We start from the raw sequence: 19585 nt of genomic DNA, 5'->3' as shown, positions 1-19585 counted from the left end.
GAAGTGATATGGCCAGAGTCCATGTACAATAATTAAAAACAAAATAACATAAGCATATGGACATTCGTATGGGAAGATGTTTTCTACACCAGCATACTTAGAAACTGTTAATTAGGCTTATTGAGTTCAAACAGTAGTTTGTAGACTAATGTATAGTTCCCCTTATGGTGTTTGCATTTTCCTCTGAATCACATCTATATTTATATTTGGTCTCTAAGAGGATATATGAGGCAAAGGAGGCCAAGTGATAAGAAGCCATGAGAATCCAGGAAGGCCTGGGAATGAGGCGTGTTCTGGGGACATCTCTGCAGGTTACACTTCACCATGTTCTGGAACGTGTTTAAGGGTGGTGGGTATGAAAAATTAACCTTTAGTAGACAGACTGAGGCAAGAGAGCCAAGACGACAATGTGTCTGTACTGACCTCTGAAAACTGTCACATGCTTGTGGAAATCTGGGAATTTCCTGAATGCCCTGGTCCCACAAATCTTCAGGAATCTCTATTTCCCATACTCATGTTCATGTCTTGGATATTTAATCACACTGTGTTTTTCTGTACCACAGGAAACACCCAGGCTTCGATAGGACCATGCTACAGAGGTGGCAGGTAACAGTTGCTCACCAGTGATGGTGGTGGTGGTGGTGGGGCACCCTGCAGGAGGTAGAGTAGAAAGGAGTCAGAGCTTGCAAGAAGTGTGCCACACACTCAAGGACGAAGTTTGTGCTTCAAATTTACTAAATTCCAGATCTGTGTCTGACAAGATCTCAAGGATAGAAGATTTGTCTTTGAGCAGTCTTTAACGAGGAACCAGAGAACATACATTCTCTCCTCCCTAAGGACGTGCACTAGTACACACACTGGGGAGAAGGGGGTGTCACACACACCACTTCTTAGGAAGACATGCGTGGCTCCCAGCACAACAAATGAGTCACTAGCCTGTGCTCTCAGTGAAGAAGAGACCCTAAAGAAGCCATCCCTGCAGATCTTTCCACATGTATCCCACATATCCATCTGTGTATGGTTAGCTTAAGCCAGAGAGCCCTTGGGAGAGTATTAAACTAATATAGACAGATGGAAAAAAGCCTTTCCCAGAGCATCAGAGGGAGACTAGTGAGGGCTCCCTTTTCCATAGCTACCATTTTCAGTACATTTTTTTCTAATGGTGGAAGGGTCAGCAATGGGTTCATCTTCAGCATTTGTGCTGGCCTTCAGTTAGCTCTTGAGTGTCATTTTGAGGTTGAAGATCAAAGAAAGCCAGACCCTTCACTTCAGATTGCTGGTCTTTGCTTCATCTTTGGCCAACATAGCTTCTTCCCATTCATACTCAGATCAATAGATGCCACCCTGCATTTGGTGTGGGTTCCTGCATAAGATGTAGACAGAGAGCTTAGGTGCCAGTCACCTCTGTTTTCTTGTCCTGAAATCAAGGTTTCCTCTTGGGGGCTGAGGGTTAGGCCCAGATGACCTCAGAAAGGTCTCGGATGTGTTTGGGTTGTCACCTTGTGTCTCTTCTGGTAGAAAAGGGAGATCAGCAATTTTGAATACCTCATGTACCTCAACACACTGGCTGGAAGGACCTACAATGACTACATGCAGTATCCCGTGTTTCCCTGGGTCCTCGCTGACTACACCTCAGAGGTAAGATGTTCTCTGGGGCATGACACAGGCTTTCTGAGGCTTTCTATCCCTGTCATGAGCACACAGAGATTTGCGATGAGATTCAGCTTCCTGGGCCTCAAGGCCGCTAGATTCTCCTGAAGCTGTGCCAGTCTTTACCTGGGTTCCTGGTCCAGATGCACCAGTGAAGTGACCAGCACATCTGTGATTATGTTAATCAACACGTGCCTGACATGAGCCTCAGAGGCCTCCCTGTCACCCCTGAAGGAAACTGTTGCCCATTTCCTGACATGCTTGTGTAAGACAACATGGAAATGCTTCATTGACAGTGAGCCTGGCCATAGGATTTGTTCCTAACATCAGTGTGTCCAGAGAGGGGAAAGGAGATAGAGGTAGAGAGATGAAGAGAAAAGGATAGTAGCTCACTCTGCCTGGTGTTGCTCTAGAATCTGAGCTCTACCTGGCACCCGAAGACATGCCATGAATGGAGAGAGCCATAGCTAGATCAAACCTCTCATGTCGCTCGACCTCCATTTCTTCATCCCAGCAAGCAGGAGTCAGGAGGAGGAGAACCACACAGCAAAGCATAAGTGGTGTGTGTGTGTGTGTGTGTGTGTGTGTGTGTGTGTGTGTGTGTAACTGAGTCATGGAGTAGATCTAGACCCTGATGCTATGGTTATCAGGAGATGTAGTGGGCAGGGTGTGAAGAATAGAAGTTCAGAGAAGCCTGACCACCCTGGCCTATGAACGCTTATGTGGAAGAGGCCAGGGTTGGAAGATGGAGGAGACTCAGTCTTCTGTGACTTCCCATCTCCACTTAAGACAGGGAATGCAACAACATTTTCCCACCAGCCACACTTCTTTTCTCACACTAATGGTCCAGCCGTAATCAAGGTCTTACAAAAATGAACCTTCAAAGTGGAAGGATCAACCCATACTTGTAAAGTGGTAGTTGCTATATAAATGCTCTCTGTTTAACATACCTTGTATTTATAACTGTGTTTACTTTCTTGCATTTAAAAATTGGGAAATATTTTTAATTGGGAAAGGGAAGCAGGGAAATAGCCCAGTGGATTAGAGTACTTTGTGCACAAGCATAAAGGTGTACAAAGCAGGACATGACAGTGTGTCCTATCATAGCAGTACTGAGAGCAGAGATGGGAAACCCAGCACTGTTAGCTAGCTAGCTTTGCCAAAGCATTAGACTTCTAGTTTAGTGAAGATCCATCTTCTACCCTGCTAGTGTATTGAATGACATGGGCACCTGAACACTGGCATACCTATACCACATACACACAGCCTTCTCCTACACACACACACACACACCACAAGCACACACATGAGACATTTCTCCTGAACATCTAGAAATTTGGGGAAACGAGGAGCTCTGGCAGCTATTAACCAGTCTGACTTGTCAGAAACCTGGGGAGGGGCTACTTCCCTTTTGTCCTTGACTGCTTTCTGCCAGCCTTTGAGGTGGTAACAGCACTGTCCTTCTGTCAAGGAACTGTGACTCAGTGCTAGCCCAGTGAATTAGAGCACTTTGTGCACAGGCTAGTGAAGAGAGTTTTAGGAAGAAACAACCCCTCTCAAAGAGATGCAGCCCCCAGGGATAGTCTGTGTTCCCCTGGCTCCCAACACACAGAGCATGTCTCTAAAGTCACCAGTGTACTTCCCATCCCCACCAAGGTGAACTCTCAAGGTCAGGAGCAGGGCCAGCATTCTGTGTCTTAATTGTCCAAAAGATGGTTGGGTCCCAGAAAAATGAGCAGGTTCCCCCCCCCCCCAAACAAATAACTTCTAACTTCCTGTAAAATCAGTTTGACTCAAAGCAGGTCCCTGAACTGTTGCAGTAAATTATTTAGTAAGGGCAACAGTTAAAAGTCATGTAGGCAATGGGAACTCTTTTCAAAGTCCCTTCTCAGTACCTGGTGGTCATGTTCTGATTTGGGTCAAGTTGGAACAGGCTCAGCTTGAACTCAATCTTCCCTCCTCTTACTTCTCCTCTCTCCCCTATTAAGTCTTTGTGGATCACTGGTTTCAGGGCCATAAAACTCCAAGTAGCCAGCTAATCACTACAGGGGTTCAGACCAAATGACAATAAACCAATAAAGGGAGCCATAAAACTAAAGAGCGTGGCTCCTGGGGCACCAGGGGGCTGGGGGAGTTAACACAGCTGCACATCTGCCTTCTAGATGTTGAACTTGACAAATCCCAAGATTTTCCGGGATCTTTCTAAGCCAATGGGGGCTCAGACCAAGGAAAGGAAGTTGAAGTTTACCCAGAGGTTTAAAGATGTTGAAAAGATTGAAGGTGGGTACATACTTGCATGATTTTGACTCTCTCTCTCTCTCTCTCTCTCTCTCTCTCTCTCTCTCTCTCTCTCTCTCTGTGTTTACACATGCACATGCTTGTATGTATGCACACACACCAGTGTACACAGTGTGTGCAGTGCCACTTTTCTCAACTTCTTGAAAAGATCAGTAACGACTTAGTTGATCACCCAGTCTACCAATCATTGAGCTTAAATAAAGAACTCTCAAATCCAGCAGTTGGTGTTGTGTTTGCATGAGAGAATCACCTGGAAGAATTTGTGAACAATACTAAAGTTCAGGTGTCACCTTTAGAAATTTAACTAAGGTGACTGGAGAGGTGGCTCACTAGTTAAGAACAGTTCTTGCTCTTGGAGAAGACCCCAGTTTGGTTCCCAGCACCCATACTTATTACTATCTGTAACTCTGGTTCCAGAGGGGATCCAATGTCCTCTTCTGCCCCCTGTGGGCATTGCTTGTTTGTGGTTCACTTAATGAAGGTAAAACATTCACATATGCAAAATAAAAGGAAAACTTACAAAGCAAAACAAAACAAAACAAAACAAAACAAAAACCTATGGAGAGATTTTAACGGCTGTCCTGGATGGAGATGTACTGGGAGCTGACTGCTTTATCTCTAAGGGTAGGGAAGATGGAAGGATCTGCACTTAACTATCTGTGAGTGATAGAAGTCTACCTTTGACTTGCTCTCAAACTCAGTCCTCAAACTCTGGACATCACCTTTACAATCCTTGCCATATTTGCATGCCATCGGATCTGTTAGTGCCATGATGTTCTGTTGTATGTCTCCTTGCTTCCTGAATCTCAATGAGTGCAGTTAGAGATACTGTTGTCAAGCACAGCACAGCAACCCTCAAATGCACCCTTGTGTTACAGGAGACATGACCGTGCAGTGCCACTACTACACCCACTATTCCTCAGCCATCATTGTCGCTTCCTACTTGGTCCGAATGCCACCATTCACGCAGGCCTTCTGCTCCTTACAGGTAAGCTGCTGTTATTCCTTCCTGAGTGTGAGGGCGTGAACACACCCGAGTCCCAGGCTTGGATAATGATGGTGCTTCCTCTCTGAGAACTCAAACCTTAACTTGGCGCTGGTTCCTATGAGTAGAGGAGGGCAGTTTTTTATCATCAATACTTGTGTATCTGCCTGATTGTCATTTAAAAAAAACCAAATAGCATGGAATAATAAAATTTCCAGTGGGACATGTGAAAAATTAATACAAATAAGATAGAATGGAAAAGAAAGTAGAAATTGTTGAGACTGAAAATGTCACAGTCAAAGCTCAGTCAAGAGAAGGGGAGTGACCATCAGACAGCACAGATCTGTGCTCAGTCCAACCGAAAGGCTCCTTGGGACAAATAGATATTTGAAATGAAATGAAACAAAACAAAAACTGTCTAACCTAGCAAAAGAAACTGATCATCTGGTCATCTTGCCCATCCTTAAGCTAACAAACCATTATCTTACCAGCTTAGGGTTGCCAGGTTTCATAAATAAGAAAGCAGATACCTAGCTACGTTTCAGTTCTGGATAAACAGTGGCTTTCACTCAAAAAGGACGTACTGGAAGATTATCTGCTGCTTATCTGAAGTTTCAGTTATCTAGGTCGCCTGTGTTGTTTCAGTCTGGCAGCCCAGGGGGAGCTGGAGACGAACCAGTGCTGGAGTCCTGGATACGCACAATTTCTAAGTCAGAGTTCCTTATGGACAGCAGTGGGGCGGTACAGAGATGCTCTTCGCCCCTCTTCCCTCCATAAAACTCTTCACCGGAATTCTACACCCAAGGACCCCATTCAGAGGCAGAGCTTGAGCCAGCTGGCGGAGCTCACTGCAGAGAACGCACTACAAGGCTGAGTGTATGGCTGACATGGTCACTACCTTACAGTATTCTACAAGAGAAAGCCACAGGCCTCATGATCAGGGGCCTACAGAACACCCATGGCCTAACTCTAGCATTTGAGCCTTACCTCAGAGGAGTTTTAGTGTCTGAGAAACTGTGAGTTTTGGTTACTCAGAAAACATTGTCCCTGAGACAAGAGCCACCCCCCAGTCGGCACTGAAGGCACTCCCCATCCCTGGGAAAGAATGGAAAGCCAGGGAAGGTCAGGCAGCTTCTCCAGTAAGGGATGAACCCACTCACATCGTTTATGTCTTGGCACAGACTCCCCTCTCCTTGACTGTGTGGCTTGTCTAGACTTTGTATAACCCCCTATCACTGGAAATCCACTCAAAAATAATAAGTGTGCTTCCCCCGGGTCTTTCTCAGGCAACAAGCATTTTAAGTAAGTTTAGTTTGGAGAATGAATGGTCCCAGAGCTCTACCCCATGCCAGGAATCTCATCCAGATGTTGCTCATTAATCCACAAGAAATGATGATCACTGTTGCTGATGATAATGATGGATTCCGCTGCTGCTTTCCAGCCAGGGAGCTGAAACAGTCAAATGCTCAGGATGCCTTCACAGCCTCCCCTTGGCCCTTCCGACAGACAGATGCATTAAAGCCAGAGGTCCCAGCTTCACTTGTTGCTAAGGGTCTTTCCACACAGGGAAGAGATGGGGGGAGGACTAGAGACAGGGCATGCTGTGAGATTTACATCTCAGCCATGCCGCTTAACACATACAGATATCCCACATGTCCTGTTACCTCTGGACATGAGGGCTGGTTATACACAGACCACTGGATCATCCAGAAGAACAAATGAGAAAATGTGGGGAGAGCCCCTCGCTCCAGTGAGTAACCATGGTTACTTCCCCTCTACCCTCAGTAACCAATCAGATCTGATCTGAGCAGAATTGAACTTGTCTCTTCTGGGTTAAACAATGTTAAGACAGCCTGGACTACCATAAAGCAACCCGGAGCAGAATGAGCCAGATGAAACAGGTCCTGCAAGCCCACCAGAGTATTTGGATAATGGTTACCCCGCCGCTAATGGTTGGGGTGAATTTATTTTAGCCAGTTTGCTCCTCTAATAACTGGTTCAAACTTGTTTGATCTGGTCTAACCCAGGGTGAGATGATCAGAGCCAACTTTGTATGCTTTTAGGAGGCCCCTGTGTAGCTGTTGGAGTGACCACACCGAGAATCTCAAGTGGGATTCTCTGGGGTTTTTTTGGTTTGAGATTGTCCTTGGCAGAGTGGCCCAACCAAGTTGGAACCATCTGCTTTCTCTGTGTTACCCCTCTGCCCCACACTAATCCGTCGCAGCTGCTGACATTTAAGTGACTTCTCCAGTTGGTTGTCACTGTCACCCGGCAATCCTCTGCCCTTCCCTAGAACAAAACAAGAACAGTTTTAGTTCTGAAAAGGGTAAGTACAAAGGCAACATCTGCTGAAGGAGTCCTAGGCCTCACTGGATCACCTGAGAAATGTTCTGATATCTTTGTATGAGTTCATCTGCCTCCCAGGGGCAGGTCTGTTTCTTCCCAGGAGAACTTTGCTTGTCCTCTTCCATGGTGACAGGAAGGATCGGCCCCGCCCTGTTGTCTCACTCTCCCGAGGATCTGACTTCTAAGTCCAATGTGGATGAGTCGGAGGGTTGGGGTGTGCCAGTGTGTTTATGGGTGTTGGCATGTTCTTCCAATCTGAGCTGAGCAGACTCTGCCGTTCACCGCTAATGTGAGTGCGTTAGAGTGAGGATGTATGAGCGTCTGGCTGGGGCCTCAGGGTACTGTGTCCTGGCTCTGGCATCTGATGTTGACTAGATTATTGCATTCTCTGGGATGCAGTTTCCTTATTCATGAGGTAAAGATGAGGGCTGAGATGCTGCGTTTGCTTCATAACAGCACTTGTCTGGAACACCCAAGTACCTACTATGTTTCTGAATGGTGCCAAATCAAATACCTTACATGTATCATTAAAAAGTTTAAGCTTTCCTATTGTGGCAAAATATACATCACACAGTATCTCCCATGTAGCTATGTTTTAAAAGATTTATTTATCTATTTTAATGTACATGAGTGCTTCATCTGTATGTGCATCTGCATGCCAGAAGAGGGCATCAAACTCATTCTAGATGGTTGTAAGCCACCATGTAGTTGCTGGGAATTGAACTCAGGACCTCTAGAACAACAGAGGGTGCTCTCAACTGCTGAGCCATCTCACCATCACCCTCTGTAGCTATTTTTATACATACAGTTCAGTGATATGAAGTACCAGAGTGACATGCCAGAGCATGCCAGTGGATCAGCCACAGAATGTCTGTGCTACCACTTACATGGCTCATCTGGTGTGGCCTGCTGAGCGGCTGGCAGGCTGGCAGGCTGGCACAGAACAATCTGGGCATTATGGCTGGCTCAGCATGTACTGGACCTAGTGGTGTGGGCAGCACCAGGATTTTCACACAGTTTGACACTGGACTTCTGTATACTGTGCCCTGGCCCTGTGTAAGAGGCTCTTTACAGCCTGTGGTTAAATGCGACTACATTTAGGTTGTTTCAGAATTGATGCTCCTCTAGTATTGATGTATTTATCTTCCTGCCCAAGCTTGTCAATACAATGATAGATTTTTTATAGTCTATAAAATATGGAATAATTGCTTATCCATGGGACTGGTTCCAGGACCCCTCTTTGATACTGAAATCAGAGGATGCTCAGACGACTTATATAAAATGGCATCATATTTTCATAGAACTTATACATTCCCCACGTACTTTAAACTACCTATAGATTATTTATAATATCCACTCCAGTGCATATGTTGTGTAAACAGTTGTAATACTATATGGTTCGGTAGTCTGTGAGAAGAGTAAAAGGGTATAAAAACTCGAGACAGCCTGATCTATTCAAATATTTCCAGTCTAGGGTTGCATCTTTGAAGGTGGATCCTTCAGCTATGGAGTGCCAACTGTAAAGTGTGAGCTCTGTGGTCTGAGCAGGTAGCATATATGTGGAATGGGACCAGACTTGTGTTAATTATGTGTTTTGCTGTCGTTGGGAGAAGTGGACTATTGTATTCAAGCAAGTAGCTGGTACTGCACCTTAATGACATGCCAAATATTGTATAGTTTTCATGAGCTTTGCCTATAGAGATCCAGAATCTGCGAGTCTCTTGAAAGCTGAGTCACTGTGAGGCCACACCCCTGCTGTAAGACCTTAGCCTTGGCATTTGTTTCTGTCCTAGCAAAAGCACCATCTATTCTCAGGCCTAAGATGAGATCCAGCCTGGGTAGTGCCCAGCAAGGCAGCCTGTTCCCAGCAAGGACACAGTGTGGTGGCAGCTGCTGTATTTAATAAGAAGTGGAAATAAAGCACTGTGCTAATTAAGTCCTACCCCTGCGAAGTCAGCTGTTACCAGCAGTGGGGATGGGTTTTCCAAACTACCTGAGGCAAAATGGCTGGGCATTGTGCTAGGCAGACTTTATCTGCAGGGAACTGAGAACCCTGGGGTAGACGTGGCCTGGGTTGTTACCTATGAGCTTCCAGTAGATATCAGGGTGACAGTAATATGAGGAAGACAAAGAGACTGTGTCAGTGGTCATACCTCTGTGGATCCTGGAACCTGATGTCATCACAGCTCACAGCGAGGCCACTGCCTCTGAGCCACGTACCTTACTCTTGGTACCCAATACTTTGGGCATGGTTAGGACAGGGCTGGACCAGAAAACCTCCAGTCACACTTTGAAGGTATCAACAGGACATAGGGGTCTTCAAGGTCCCAAACTGTAACCTGACAAGAGTTCTTCAGGGTCTCTAGTATGGTCTGATTTTGATTATTCAAGTATTGAGAAAGACACATGTGGTAACGTCTGACTGCCCCAGAGAAACTGTCCCTAGACTTTCTCCATGGTGGTTTGTAACTGAGCTGCAGCTGCCCCATCCTTGTCAACCCCCTGACTCAGCAGTGAGGACGAAAGCTTGCCTGCCGATCTTCTTGTGATACATTCGCTTACAGCAAAAGTATGGGTGTCAACATGCTTTGGGGTTTACTTGCTTAAGGGAAAGGCCTCAATGTATGGAAAGGAGAGTGGGGACTGTTCAGCATCAAACCTCTCCCAACTGATATCAGGTCAACTAGTGCCAGGGCTCCTCACATGCCACCCACACCATTGTATTTTGGAGTAGGATGCGGAGGTGGGCTGTTAGCTGAGGCTCAGGGGATACACACCCAGGTTTCTCTTGCCTGTTCACCCTTTCCCCTCTAATGGGTTAATGGGCTGCCCTGACAATGCCTCTCTTACTTCCTGTTCCCACCCTAAGGACTCTTGGCCTTCACCACCTTCCTGTCCCCATCCCAGGCACTGGAGGGCCCCGACTCCCAACACCCTACCTTTTGTTTCCAGTGATTTCCACTCCACTTCTCTTTATCCTTTTAGAGAGCCCCTGGTTTTCTTCCTCATATCTGAACACTAAGATGACTCCCTAGTCCCTGGAGTATACTGGATCAAGATGCAAAGAGTAGGGAGATGACTCCGCAGTTAATATCACCACTGACTGATCTTCCAGAAGACCCGGGTTCAATTCCCAGCACCCATGTGGTGGCTCACAACCTTTTGTAACTTCAGTTCCAAGGGATCCATGCCTCCTCTGGCTTCTGTGAACACTACATACACATGGTGTATACACACACACACACACACACACACACACACACACACACACACAGAGAGAGAGAGAGAGAGAGAGAGAGAGAGACAGAGAGAGAGAGAGAGAGAGAACACAGACAGAAAACCTTTTCAGATAATTTAATAATAATAATAATAAAGATACAGGGCTTGTTGATCTAGTGCTGCTTTCCTTATGCCTAGCATCACCTGGGCTTATATCTTACCTTCTCATGTACATATCCACTTGGGCATATAGATTATTGATTTCATAACCAAAACAGTCACTGAAGCTTGATGGTGGTGGTGGTGGTGGGGAGGTAGGTGATTAAAGAGATTTTGAAAACTCACGTTTGTCCTGTAAGTAAGCGCTGAAATTCTCACCTGTTTCAGCACAGTGCCCTCTGCCACGGCTCACTGCCTGATGGGCAGATAGTCGTTTAAATCAGCTGACGACAGTAAGCAAGTGCCCTGCTTACACGAGATACTTCTAAACTAGTCAGGAAAATGCCTACAGAGCTAATAGGACAGCAATTTGCTCATAGGATCAATCCAACCCCTTAGCTGGATGTGAGTGGACGGACTTGCTTCAGTCTTTCTTGGAAGGGTTTCAGGATATAGTGTAAGGATAACTGTGGGCAGAAGAGATGGTTCAATGGTTCTGAGTAGCTACTGTTCTCACAGGGGACCTGCGTTTGATTCCTACTACCCATGCTGGATGGTTCATAACAGCTTGTAATTCCAGCTCCAGGGGAATCTATTGCCTCTGGCCTTCTTTTGGCATGAGCATTTGTGCACATTTATAAACCACACACTCAATTAAAAATAACACCATAAAACTTAATTTTAAGAAAGAGTACCTGTGTAGTCATATGTCCTTGAACACTGAGTTTCTTTTGAGTATGGGTTCAGAATGGAATGTCTTTAGCCTGACCTCCTCTCCCTGCCCATGCTAGGGACAGATTTAAGAACGCCACGCCTGAAGGGCTTACCCAGGGTCAGTGGCAAACAAAGGCACACACAAAAGGAGTGCTACCTTCAGGAAAGTGCATTGTTTTTTGGTGCGAGTCAGTTATAATCTGTGTACTCGCCCAAGAACCAACATTTCCCCGATTTTAACTGAGTGTCCAGACCTATCCTGGCATGCCCTTGCCCCTGCAGCACTCCACTCGTAATTCTGATTTGTATCTTTCAATATTGCTGAGCCCTTCTTAACATTATAAATGATCAGGATACCTCAGGTTGGATCCTGAGATTCTTAGTGTATTCAAAGTATGTTGCTGGTGTCTTGCCATGTGTCTCTGAGCTCTGTAGCCTCAGTTTGTCTCCACTGCCTTCTGGCTTGGGGTTGGCACACAGAAAATCGTCTGCCATCGAGATGTTGTTAGTGGTGGTGATCTTCATGTCCTCTTCACTGGCCACTTGGATACTCAGCATTCGTGATGTGCATGGAAAGATGCATGCCGGGGGGGGGGGGGGACAGATCTCAGTGGGGGGGCCTCATGCCTGCCTGCCTGCCATTTTCTTTGTCCCCATCTCCACACTGCCTTTGGCTCTTGTTTACTCCTCATGGTGGCCTTTCCTCCCAGGGTCACTCTGTAGGGCAGAACCACACAGCACACGCCTCTGCCTCTTGCCCTTTCCACTGTCACCCCTGCCTTCTTCCCTAAGAATCGGGTTCTGGCTGGGGCTGACTGCCAGCAGCCACTGGAGCATATGACAACCCACATACTCACAATACCACAAAGCAACTCCACTTTTTCTTCTAGGGAATTTGGTGTTTTCTTTTGTATTGCAGAAGTGAGAAAACCCATTAATTTTGAAACAAATGTATGCAAATACATTTATTAATATAGGAAATAGGAAAATCAGTTATTGCTTCCTTTATAAATAATACAGGCTTAAGTTTTAAAGATATTACTTTTGCTAAAATGCATTAGACAGCTGTGAAAAAAATAACATTTTTCTTTGTGGTAATATCTTTAACCAGATTTGTAGCGCTAACAGTATTTCCTATGTATATATTATTTTTATTTAATACAGGTAATCTTTTTATTACCAAATCATATTGTTTCTCAGGAGATTACCATCAGCACTTATAAAAGCTGCAAAAGGAAAAACGGGGCCGTGAGAAGACATCAATCTCCCACAGTGTGAGGCTCAGGCTGCAGATTAAATATACAAAGCTCTTAATACATTTCAATGAGCGACTCGTTAGGTGCAGATTTATTTACATTTCCCCCACTTCATTTCCATTCCCATTTCAATCTGATGATGGACATCATTTCCTGATTTTAACACAGCAGTGGCCTGGGTGGAGGCACCTCTTCAAGCAGTGTATTGTGGTCGAGATCTCACAGGATCCGGACATCTGTGTGATCCATGGCTCACAATTGGTCAATACCTCTGGCTCAGAAAACGGACCACGCAGTCCTTGTCTACCAGGTTGCCCAGGGGGAACACACCTTACATATGTGACAGGTTCTCCTTCCCCAGAAAGAGCTGAGCTCTTCAACCGTCCCCTCCCCAACCCCTCCCCAGGAGGGCAAGTTTGCATCATTTCCAGAGATGTCCTTCAGAACTGACAGGGGAAAAATTTGCCCTTTACGGCACTGGTTTGGCCCCAGCCTGGTGTTCGATGCTTTGATGACCTAGGGAAAGTCCTAAGGACCAGTTTTCTGGTCTGCAAAATGGAAGTGCCAACCCATTCCCAACTTCTGAACTCATTCCCCTGAGGATGAATGGATGGGGGCGGGGTGGGGGGGAGACACACACACATGAGACTGATCATGTGACCCTTTCTCCCACAGGGCGGAAGCTTTGATGTGGCTGATAGAATGTTCCACAGTGTAAAGAGCACGTGGGAGTCTGCCTCCAAAGAGAACATGAGCGATGTCAGGGAGCTGACACCCGAATTCTTCTACCTGCCCGAGTTTTTAACCAACTGTAATGCAGTGGAGTTTGGTGAGTAGAGACACTGGGGAAACCTGGTGAGCCTGGAGCCAGGGAGCCAGGTTTTCTCCTATAGGTCTCCAGAAAGACACTGATTTCATCAGTCTCTTTGGTGGAAAACTTACCAGGTCCCTAATCAGGACCAGTGCATTGGAGATGAAGTCCTTGCTGGGTGACAGAATGCTGTTGCACAAGTGGCTTCTGGGGAAGGATGCTGGCTGGGTTCCAGGCTTCCAGAACAGCACTGAGTACCTACCTGTTCTCTGAGGATCCCAGGCTCAGTGTGTAGTGAGATAGCACCCTGCAATCTAGAACCTTTGCTGATGACTTCCGGTTAACACTGCCTGCCCTCAAGGCTCCTAACCTTGAGACTCACCAGCCTCATTTCTGCTGTCTGACTAATGGGTGCCACATCTTCCACCTTGCAGCCCAGGATGTGTCAGGCCTTCTTCCTGCTTCAGAGAAGGCATGGAAGTTTACAGAGGCCCAGTAGGATGTGCACGTACCTGGCATCTCTCCTGTGAATGTGTGTGAGGGGAAGGGGAAGGAATGTAGTGAGGGGATGTATGATCAGAGCTGGTACAGGATCTAGGCAAGCTCTCCAGCCAGGTCAAGAGAAGTTGTGGGTGCTGCAGAAAACACTTGGAGTCAGATAGTTAGCATCCTTCAGGCTCGTCCTTCCTCAGGCTTCCCATTTTCCTTCAAGAAAGGGTTTGAACCTCAAGCAAGGCTATGTGAGATCTTTCCCCAAAAAACCCTCATGAGGTTTCCAGCCCTGAGCATGGGGCCACAGTGCCATAGAGTGCTTGAAGCCATTCCAATTCTGGTCCAGCTAGCCAGCCTGACACAGGTCCTTGGTGAGCCTGGCAGTGTCCAGGTTCTCAGGTGAACTGGAGAGACTGTGTTGTTGTGCTGTTCCCCAAGAAGAGACTGGAGCTGGGCCTGAGTAATGAGGAAATGAGACTCAGCACAGCCTCTCCCTCTCCCCTCCCTTCCCTTCCCCCCTTCCCCGTTGCCCCTCTTCTCCAGTCCCCCCCCTTACAAATCCCTCTCCCCACTATCCCCTCTCCTTCTCCTCCTTGGGCAATGCTCTTCTACTTACTCCATGAGTTCAAGCAAGACCATAGGAGCATTGCCAAGCGCTGGTCATGGCTAGGCTAGTATTGTTTTGCGTGTGTTGTACGCTTGCTTTTCTCATCGCATGCCAGCGCCATATGGCTTTGTCATCACTGTCACACTTACAGATGGAGAAACTGAGTCCCTCAGAAGTCAAAGTAGCCTGTTCAAAGTTGGTAGCTGGTGGACAGGAGAGTCTTGGGCTGGGATCCAGGCTCCTCCTCTTACTGTCTGAGAACTCTCCATTTAAAAATGCATTATAATTGATTGAAGACCTAGGAAGATATTGTGTGCCAAGAACTTCACGTTGTGCCTAGCATAGACCTGCATGATTGTATGCTTGAGTTATTATCGCCAGCTTCAGTTGTGTCAGTCTCCAGGTAAAAGGCACTGTTAATGGAGAGGGAAACACAGCAATAGTGTATTATTGGGAATCTCCTCTAGTGTTACCTGGGAAGCCAAGAGGACCTCATGAAGGATGCCAATGTAGGGCCAAGCAGAGGAGGGATGGGGGTTCTGCGGATAGAAGTGGCAAGAGGCAGTGTGGTCTAGTAGGATGCAGCTCACATTGTAACCCTCACAAAGTTGGCAGTTGCAGACAACACAGATTTGATGAACCTAGCAAAGACTCACTTTGGCCTGTTTCTCTTCACACCCAGGCTGCATGCAGGATGGAACGACACTGGGGGATGTGCAGCTTCCTCCCTGGGCTGACGGGGATCCGAGGAAATTCATCAGCTTGCACAGACAGGTGAGACACTCCAGTCTGTCCTGATGTGCGCTCCAGCATCTCCCCATCTCCACAGAGTTTTCTGTCTCACTGGAGGGGATAAACCTTGAGGCTTTGATGTCTGGAGAAACCAGAGAAGGGCAGGGCCAGGGATTATTGTTTTCCTGGATGTTTAAAGAATACCACTTTGCTCTGCAATTGTAGTAGGTTGCTGTGATGGGCATCATGACCCGGAGTGAGTCTGACTCTCTGGTGGCATGTCAGTGCCCTCAGCAACCCCACCAGTAGGGCCACTCCTGGACTATGTTCTCAGTATAGCTCAGAGATGGTTTGGAGACCCCAGAGAGCTCTCATCTATCATGAGGTTTTGAGGGGAAATGGCTGAGCTTATCACCCAGAAACACAGATAAGGAAACCAAATTGTCATTAGTCATTAAGAAACTTAATCAGACCAGAAAGAGATGCTATGACACACCCACAATAATTAAAAACTGGGTGCTGCACATGTCTGTAAGCCTAGTGTTAGGGGGTAGAAAGAGAAATATCCCTGGGTCTCACTGGGGTCTGAGAAAGCTCTGCAAATTGCAATGAAAGACCATGTTTAAAAGAGATAAAATTTAATAAAAAAAAAAAAACCTAAAATGGGGGAGGGGCAGCATTGCAGATTGGCACCTGCAGTTATCCTCTGGCCTCTATATGTATGTACACCTAAAAGCACAATATACACACCCTCACACAGTGGCTTAAATGTAGAGAACTGGGCTTTTGTTGTTTGTTTGTTTTAAAGCATTAGTTAGGATTTCACACTCTCTGGGCTTTGACTTCAGGCTCTGGAAAGTGACTTCGTCAGCAGCAACCTCCACCACTGGATAGACCTAATTTTTGGGTATAAGCAGCAGGGGCCAGCTGCTGTAGAGGCAGTGAACACTTTCCACCCCTACTTCTACGGTGATAGAATAGACCTGGGCAGCATCACTGACCCGCTGATCAAGAGCACCATCCTGGGCTTCATCAGCAACTTTGGACAGGTGCCCAAGCAGGTAAGTACTGCAGCCCACAGCATTCATCTTGCTTTATCAAGAGTGGGGAGCGCATGCTTGGGAAAGAGAACAAGGATGTTCTATCCTGTTAGCCATGAAGGGAGAGTCATTCCTGGCCTCTAGAACTAGGGTAAGGTGATATCATTGACAGGGGATAATGCTATGTTCTTCTGTAACATATATGGTGGTATGATATTACTATTATTCCTAATGAGCTGAGATATCAAGATGTAGCTGAGAACAGAAGAGCTTGTTCTATGACTTGGAAAAAATAGCAGCCCCTCTCCGAGCCCCTGGCCCCTCATCTATAACATCTGAGGAGGCTGCTGACATTTGTGTTCTTTTAGAGAAAGGCCAGCCCTGATGGTGCCCAGAGTAAAGATTCAGATCTGATGCATAGGGTGACGGCTCCCCACTAAGGCATCTACCACCTAATGACCTGTGTGGTGTGTTTGTCTGTATCTCCAGATCTTCACTAAACCCCACCCATCCAGAAACACCACAGGGAAAACCCCAGGGCCTGGAAAGGATGCTTCCACCCCTGTAGGCCTTCCAGGCTACTCACAGTCCTTCCTCCACAGCCTGCCAGCACTGAGACCCTCTCAGGTCACAGTCAAAGGTGAGTGCCTGGGATTGCCTTGTCTCGGGGTTCTCTCTTTAGGGACTGGGTTCCTCTAGAGCAGTGGTTCTCAACCTTCCTAATGCAGTGACCTTTCAATACAGTTCCTTGTGTAATGATGACCTCCACCCATAAAATTATAGCTACTTCATAGCTGTAATTTTATTACTGTTATAAATTGTAATATAAATATGTGAAATACAAGATATCTGATATGTGATTCCTGTGAAAGAGTCATTTGAAGTCACCCCTCTGAAGAGGTCATGACCCACAGGTTGAGAAACACTGTTCTAAGAGTTCAAGGGCCCAGGCTTGGGAAGAAGTGAGTTTTGCAATGGCTTTGTCTCCAAAGTCAGTGGGCACTGCAGGGTGATCTCTGATATGAATGTATCTGGAACTTGTAGGTTAGGCCCTGACTTTCTAAGATCCACAGGTCTCTCTCTCTCTCTCTCTCTCTCTCTCTCTCTCTCTCTCTCTCTCTCTCTCTCTCACACACACACACACACACACCTCTTGCACACACATACAAAAACACATTCCATAACACCCCTCCAGAGACAAATGACAGGCTGTGCAACCCCTGTTGCTCCCAAGCATCCAGATGCACATATGTATGGAGTTGACAGCTAAGGACATGTGCCCTGGAGCAGGTACCTGGGAGTCTCAGCCCTACAGCTTCCTAGCTTGTGTGAATTGTAGAGTTCTGGAAGAGGGCGGTTTTCTTGTAACAGTGCTAGAGAGAGCCATCTGCATTGAACACAGACTTTTCCCATGTTATATATGCCTGTGCTGGCCAGGAAGCATACTCTGGGAGGGGACCATTATCTCTGCTCCTCCAAAGAGACTGCAGGAAGGAAGGAAGGGGTAGACTTCCCTGGGATACCAGCTGGTCATCAGAAAGCTGGCCTCTGAGCTGGATTCCAACTGGGGCCAGGGATGGCTTCCAGAATTTAGCTAGTGAAGCTATGGTGGGATCAGGGCCACATGTCTGCGGTCCCTCCAAAGTACACTGGAAGGATAGGTGGACAGAGGCACCCAAGCTCTGTGGCTTTGGATCATCTGTTCCAATATACTATCTGGGCTTCTTCTGATATCACCGATGGAGTCATTGAAACTTGTGAGTCCCAGTTAGGGATGGAGCTGGAGAAGGGGCACTGAGGCTGCTCCTAAGCAGGAGGCACCAGAGCCTCAGTCAGTGGTTCCTGGCCAGGCAGGATGTTTAATGAAGCTCTGTATTCTGCAGTGTCTTCTCTCTGGGCCCAGTGCAAGGGGTTGTTTTTCTCATTGCATACCCCAATAGACTCACTGGGGAGCAGATATGTACCTCCTCTCTCTAGGGTCAGAATCCCCCAAAGGGGCCATCGGCCACATCGTCCCTACTGAGAAGTCGATCCTAGCGGTGGAGAAGAACAAGCTGCTGATGCCCCCTCTCTGGAACAGGACCTTCAGCTGGGGCTTTGATGACTTCAGTTGCTGCCTGGGAAGCTACGGCTCTGACAAGGTGACGGCACACGGTGGGGTGATGGGGCAGGGCTTGGGGGTCTTGACTCTCTCTCAGGTGCACGGGTTGGCAAAGCACACTATTACCCCAAGCAACCAAATCTGACTGATCATGGGGCTACCCAGAGCCCACCCAGATGTGCACTTACACTGGGTGGAATTGCTTGGGTCCCTTCACCCCAGGCACCACTCAGATGAGAAAGGCTCAGGCTGAACATTTAACAGCTTCCAAGAAGGGCTCTCTCTCTCTCTCTCTCTCTCTCCCCCCCCCCTCTCTCTCTCTCTGTGTGTCTGTGTGTGTGCCTACGTAATAGTCCCACAGTACTTTTAGGCTAAGCTGCCCCCCACCCCACACATGTCCATGGGTTTTTACAGCGTCTGCATAGCTATGCAGCAAGTGTCTGCCTGTTCGCCTCTCCAGACAAGCTGGCATGGGAGCTCTCTCATGGGAACACATCAGGAATTGGCCTAAACCTGGCTGTGGGTTCACCTATGGGCTCCCAACTTCTCTGACATGGCTGCTCAGTATCTGCTGTGTCAGCATTCAGTACGCATCTCCCACAGATCCTGATGACCTTTGAGAACCTGGCTGCCTGGGGTCCCTGTCTGTGCGCTGTATGCCCCTCCCCCACGATGATCGTCACATCCGGGGCCAGCACAGTGGTGTGTGTCTGGGAGCTGAGCCTGGTCAAAGGTCGCCCAAGAGGTCTGAAACTCCGACAGGTATGTGCCCTTCATAGGTGTGGTATCTCTGGCAACCATGGTGCCAAAGCAGGAGTGGAGGTCAGTTGGAAGACAGCTCTGTCATTTGGGAATGGTTTCAGTCCCTAAGTAGATCAGATGAGCAGGCACCTCCATGGACGCCTGACCATAGCACATGACACAGTTGCTCCCATGTAGCCCTGGACTAGAAAAAAATCAGTCTCCTGGACCAGGGGCTATGCAGAGAAACCTCCATCTTTCAAAAAAACCAAAAAACAAAAAAAAAAGAAGGAAGGAAGGAAGGAAGGAAGGAAGGAAGGAAGGAAGGAAGGAAGGAAGGAAGGAAAGAAAGAAAGAAAGAAAGAAAGAAAGAAAGAAAGAAAGAAAGAAAGAAAGAAAGAAAGAAAGAAAGAAAGAAAGAAAAAGAAGCCAAG

General features: G+C 47.1%; 1 protein-coding gene across 3 annotated transcripts in view; it reads left to right on the top strand.

The window, feature by feature from the left end:
- Positions 1 to 19585, top strand: part of Wdfy4 (WDFY family member 4) — a 219146-nt gene that overhangs the window by 188182 nt on the left and 11379 nt on the right. For 2 of the 3 annotated variants that reach the window (XM_029469142.2, XM_085828542.1), the window contains exons 48-57: positions 564 to 606; positions 1519 to 1638; positions 3813 to 3930; positions 4827 to 4936; positions 13303 to 13456; positions 15220 to 15311; positions 16118 to 16330; positions 16799 to 16949; positions 18266 to 18450; positions 19014 to 19172. In XM_029469142.2, coding sequence (XP_029325002.1) covers positions 564 to 606; positions 1519 to 1638; positions 3813 to 3930; positions 4827 to 4936; positions 13303 to 13456; positions 15220 to 15311; positions 16118 to 16330; positions 16799 to 16949; positions 18266 to 18450; positions 19014 to 19172 — 1345 coding nt within the window. The remainder of the gene's footprint in view (positions 1 to 563; positions 607 to 1518; positions 1639 to 3812; positions 3931 to 4826; positions 4937 to 13302; positions 13457 to 15219; positions 15312 to 16117; positions 16331 to 16798; positions 16950 to 18265; positions 18451 to 19013; positions 19173 to 19585) is intronic. The other variant, XM_085828543.1, reaches the window with a different exon arrangement.

This window comes from Mus caroli, unplaced genomic scaffold (assembly GCF_978045245.1).
Source record: "Mus caroli unplaced genomic scaffold, Mus_caroli_1 scaffold_12, whole genome shotgun sequence".
Taxonomy (NCBI): Eukaryota; Metazoa; Chordata; class Mammalia; order Rodentia; family Muridae; genus Mus; species Mus caroli.
The sequence above is the reverse complement of the archived record's forward strand: the minus strand, read 5'-3'. Positions and strand labels throughout refer to the sequence as shown.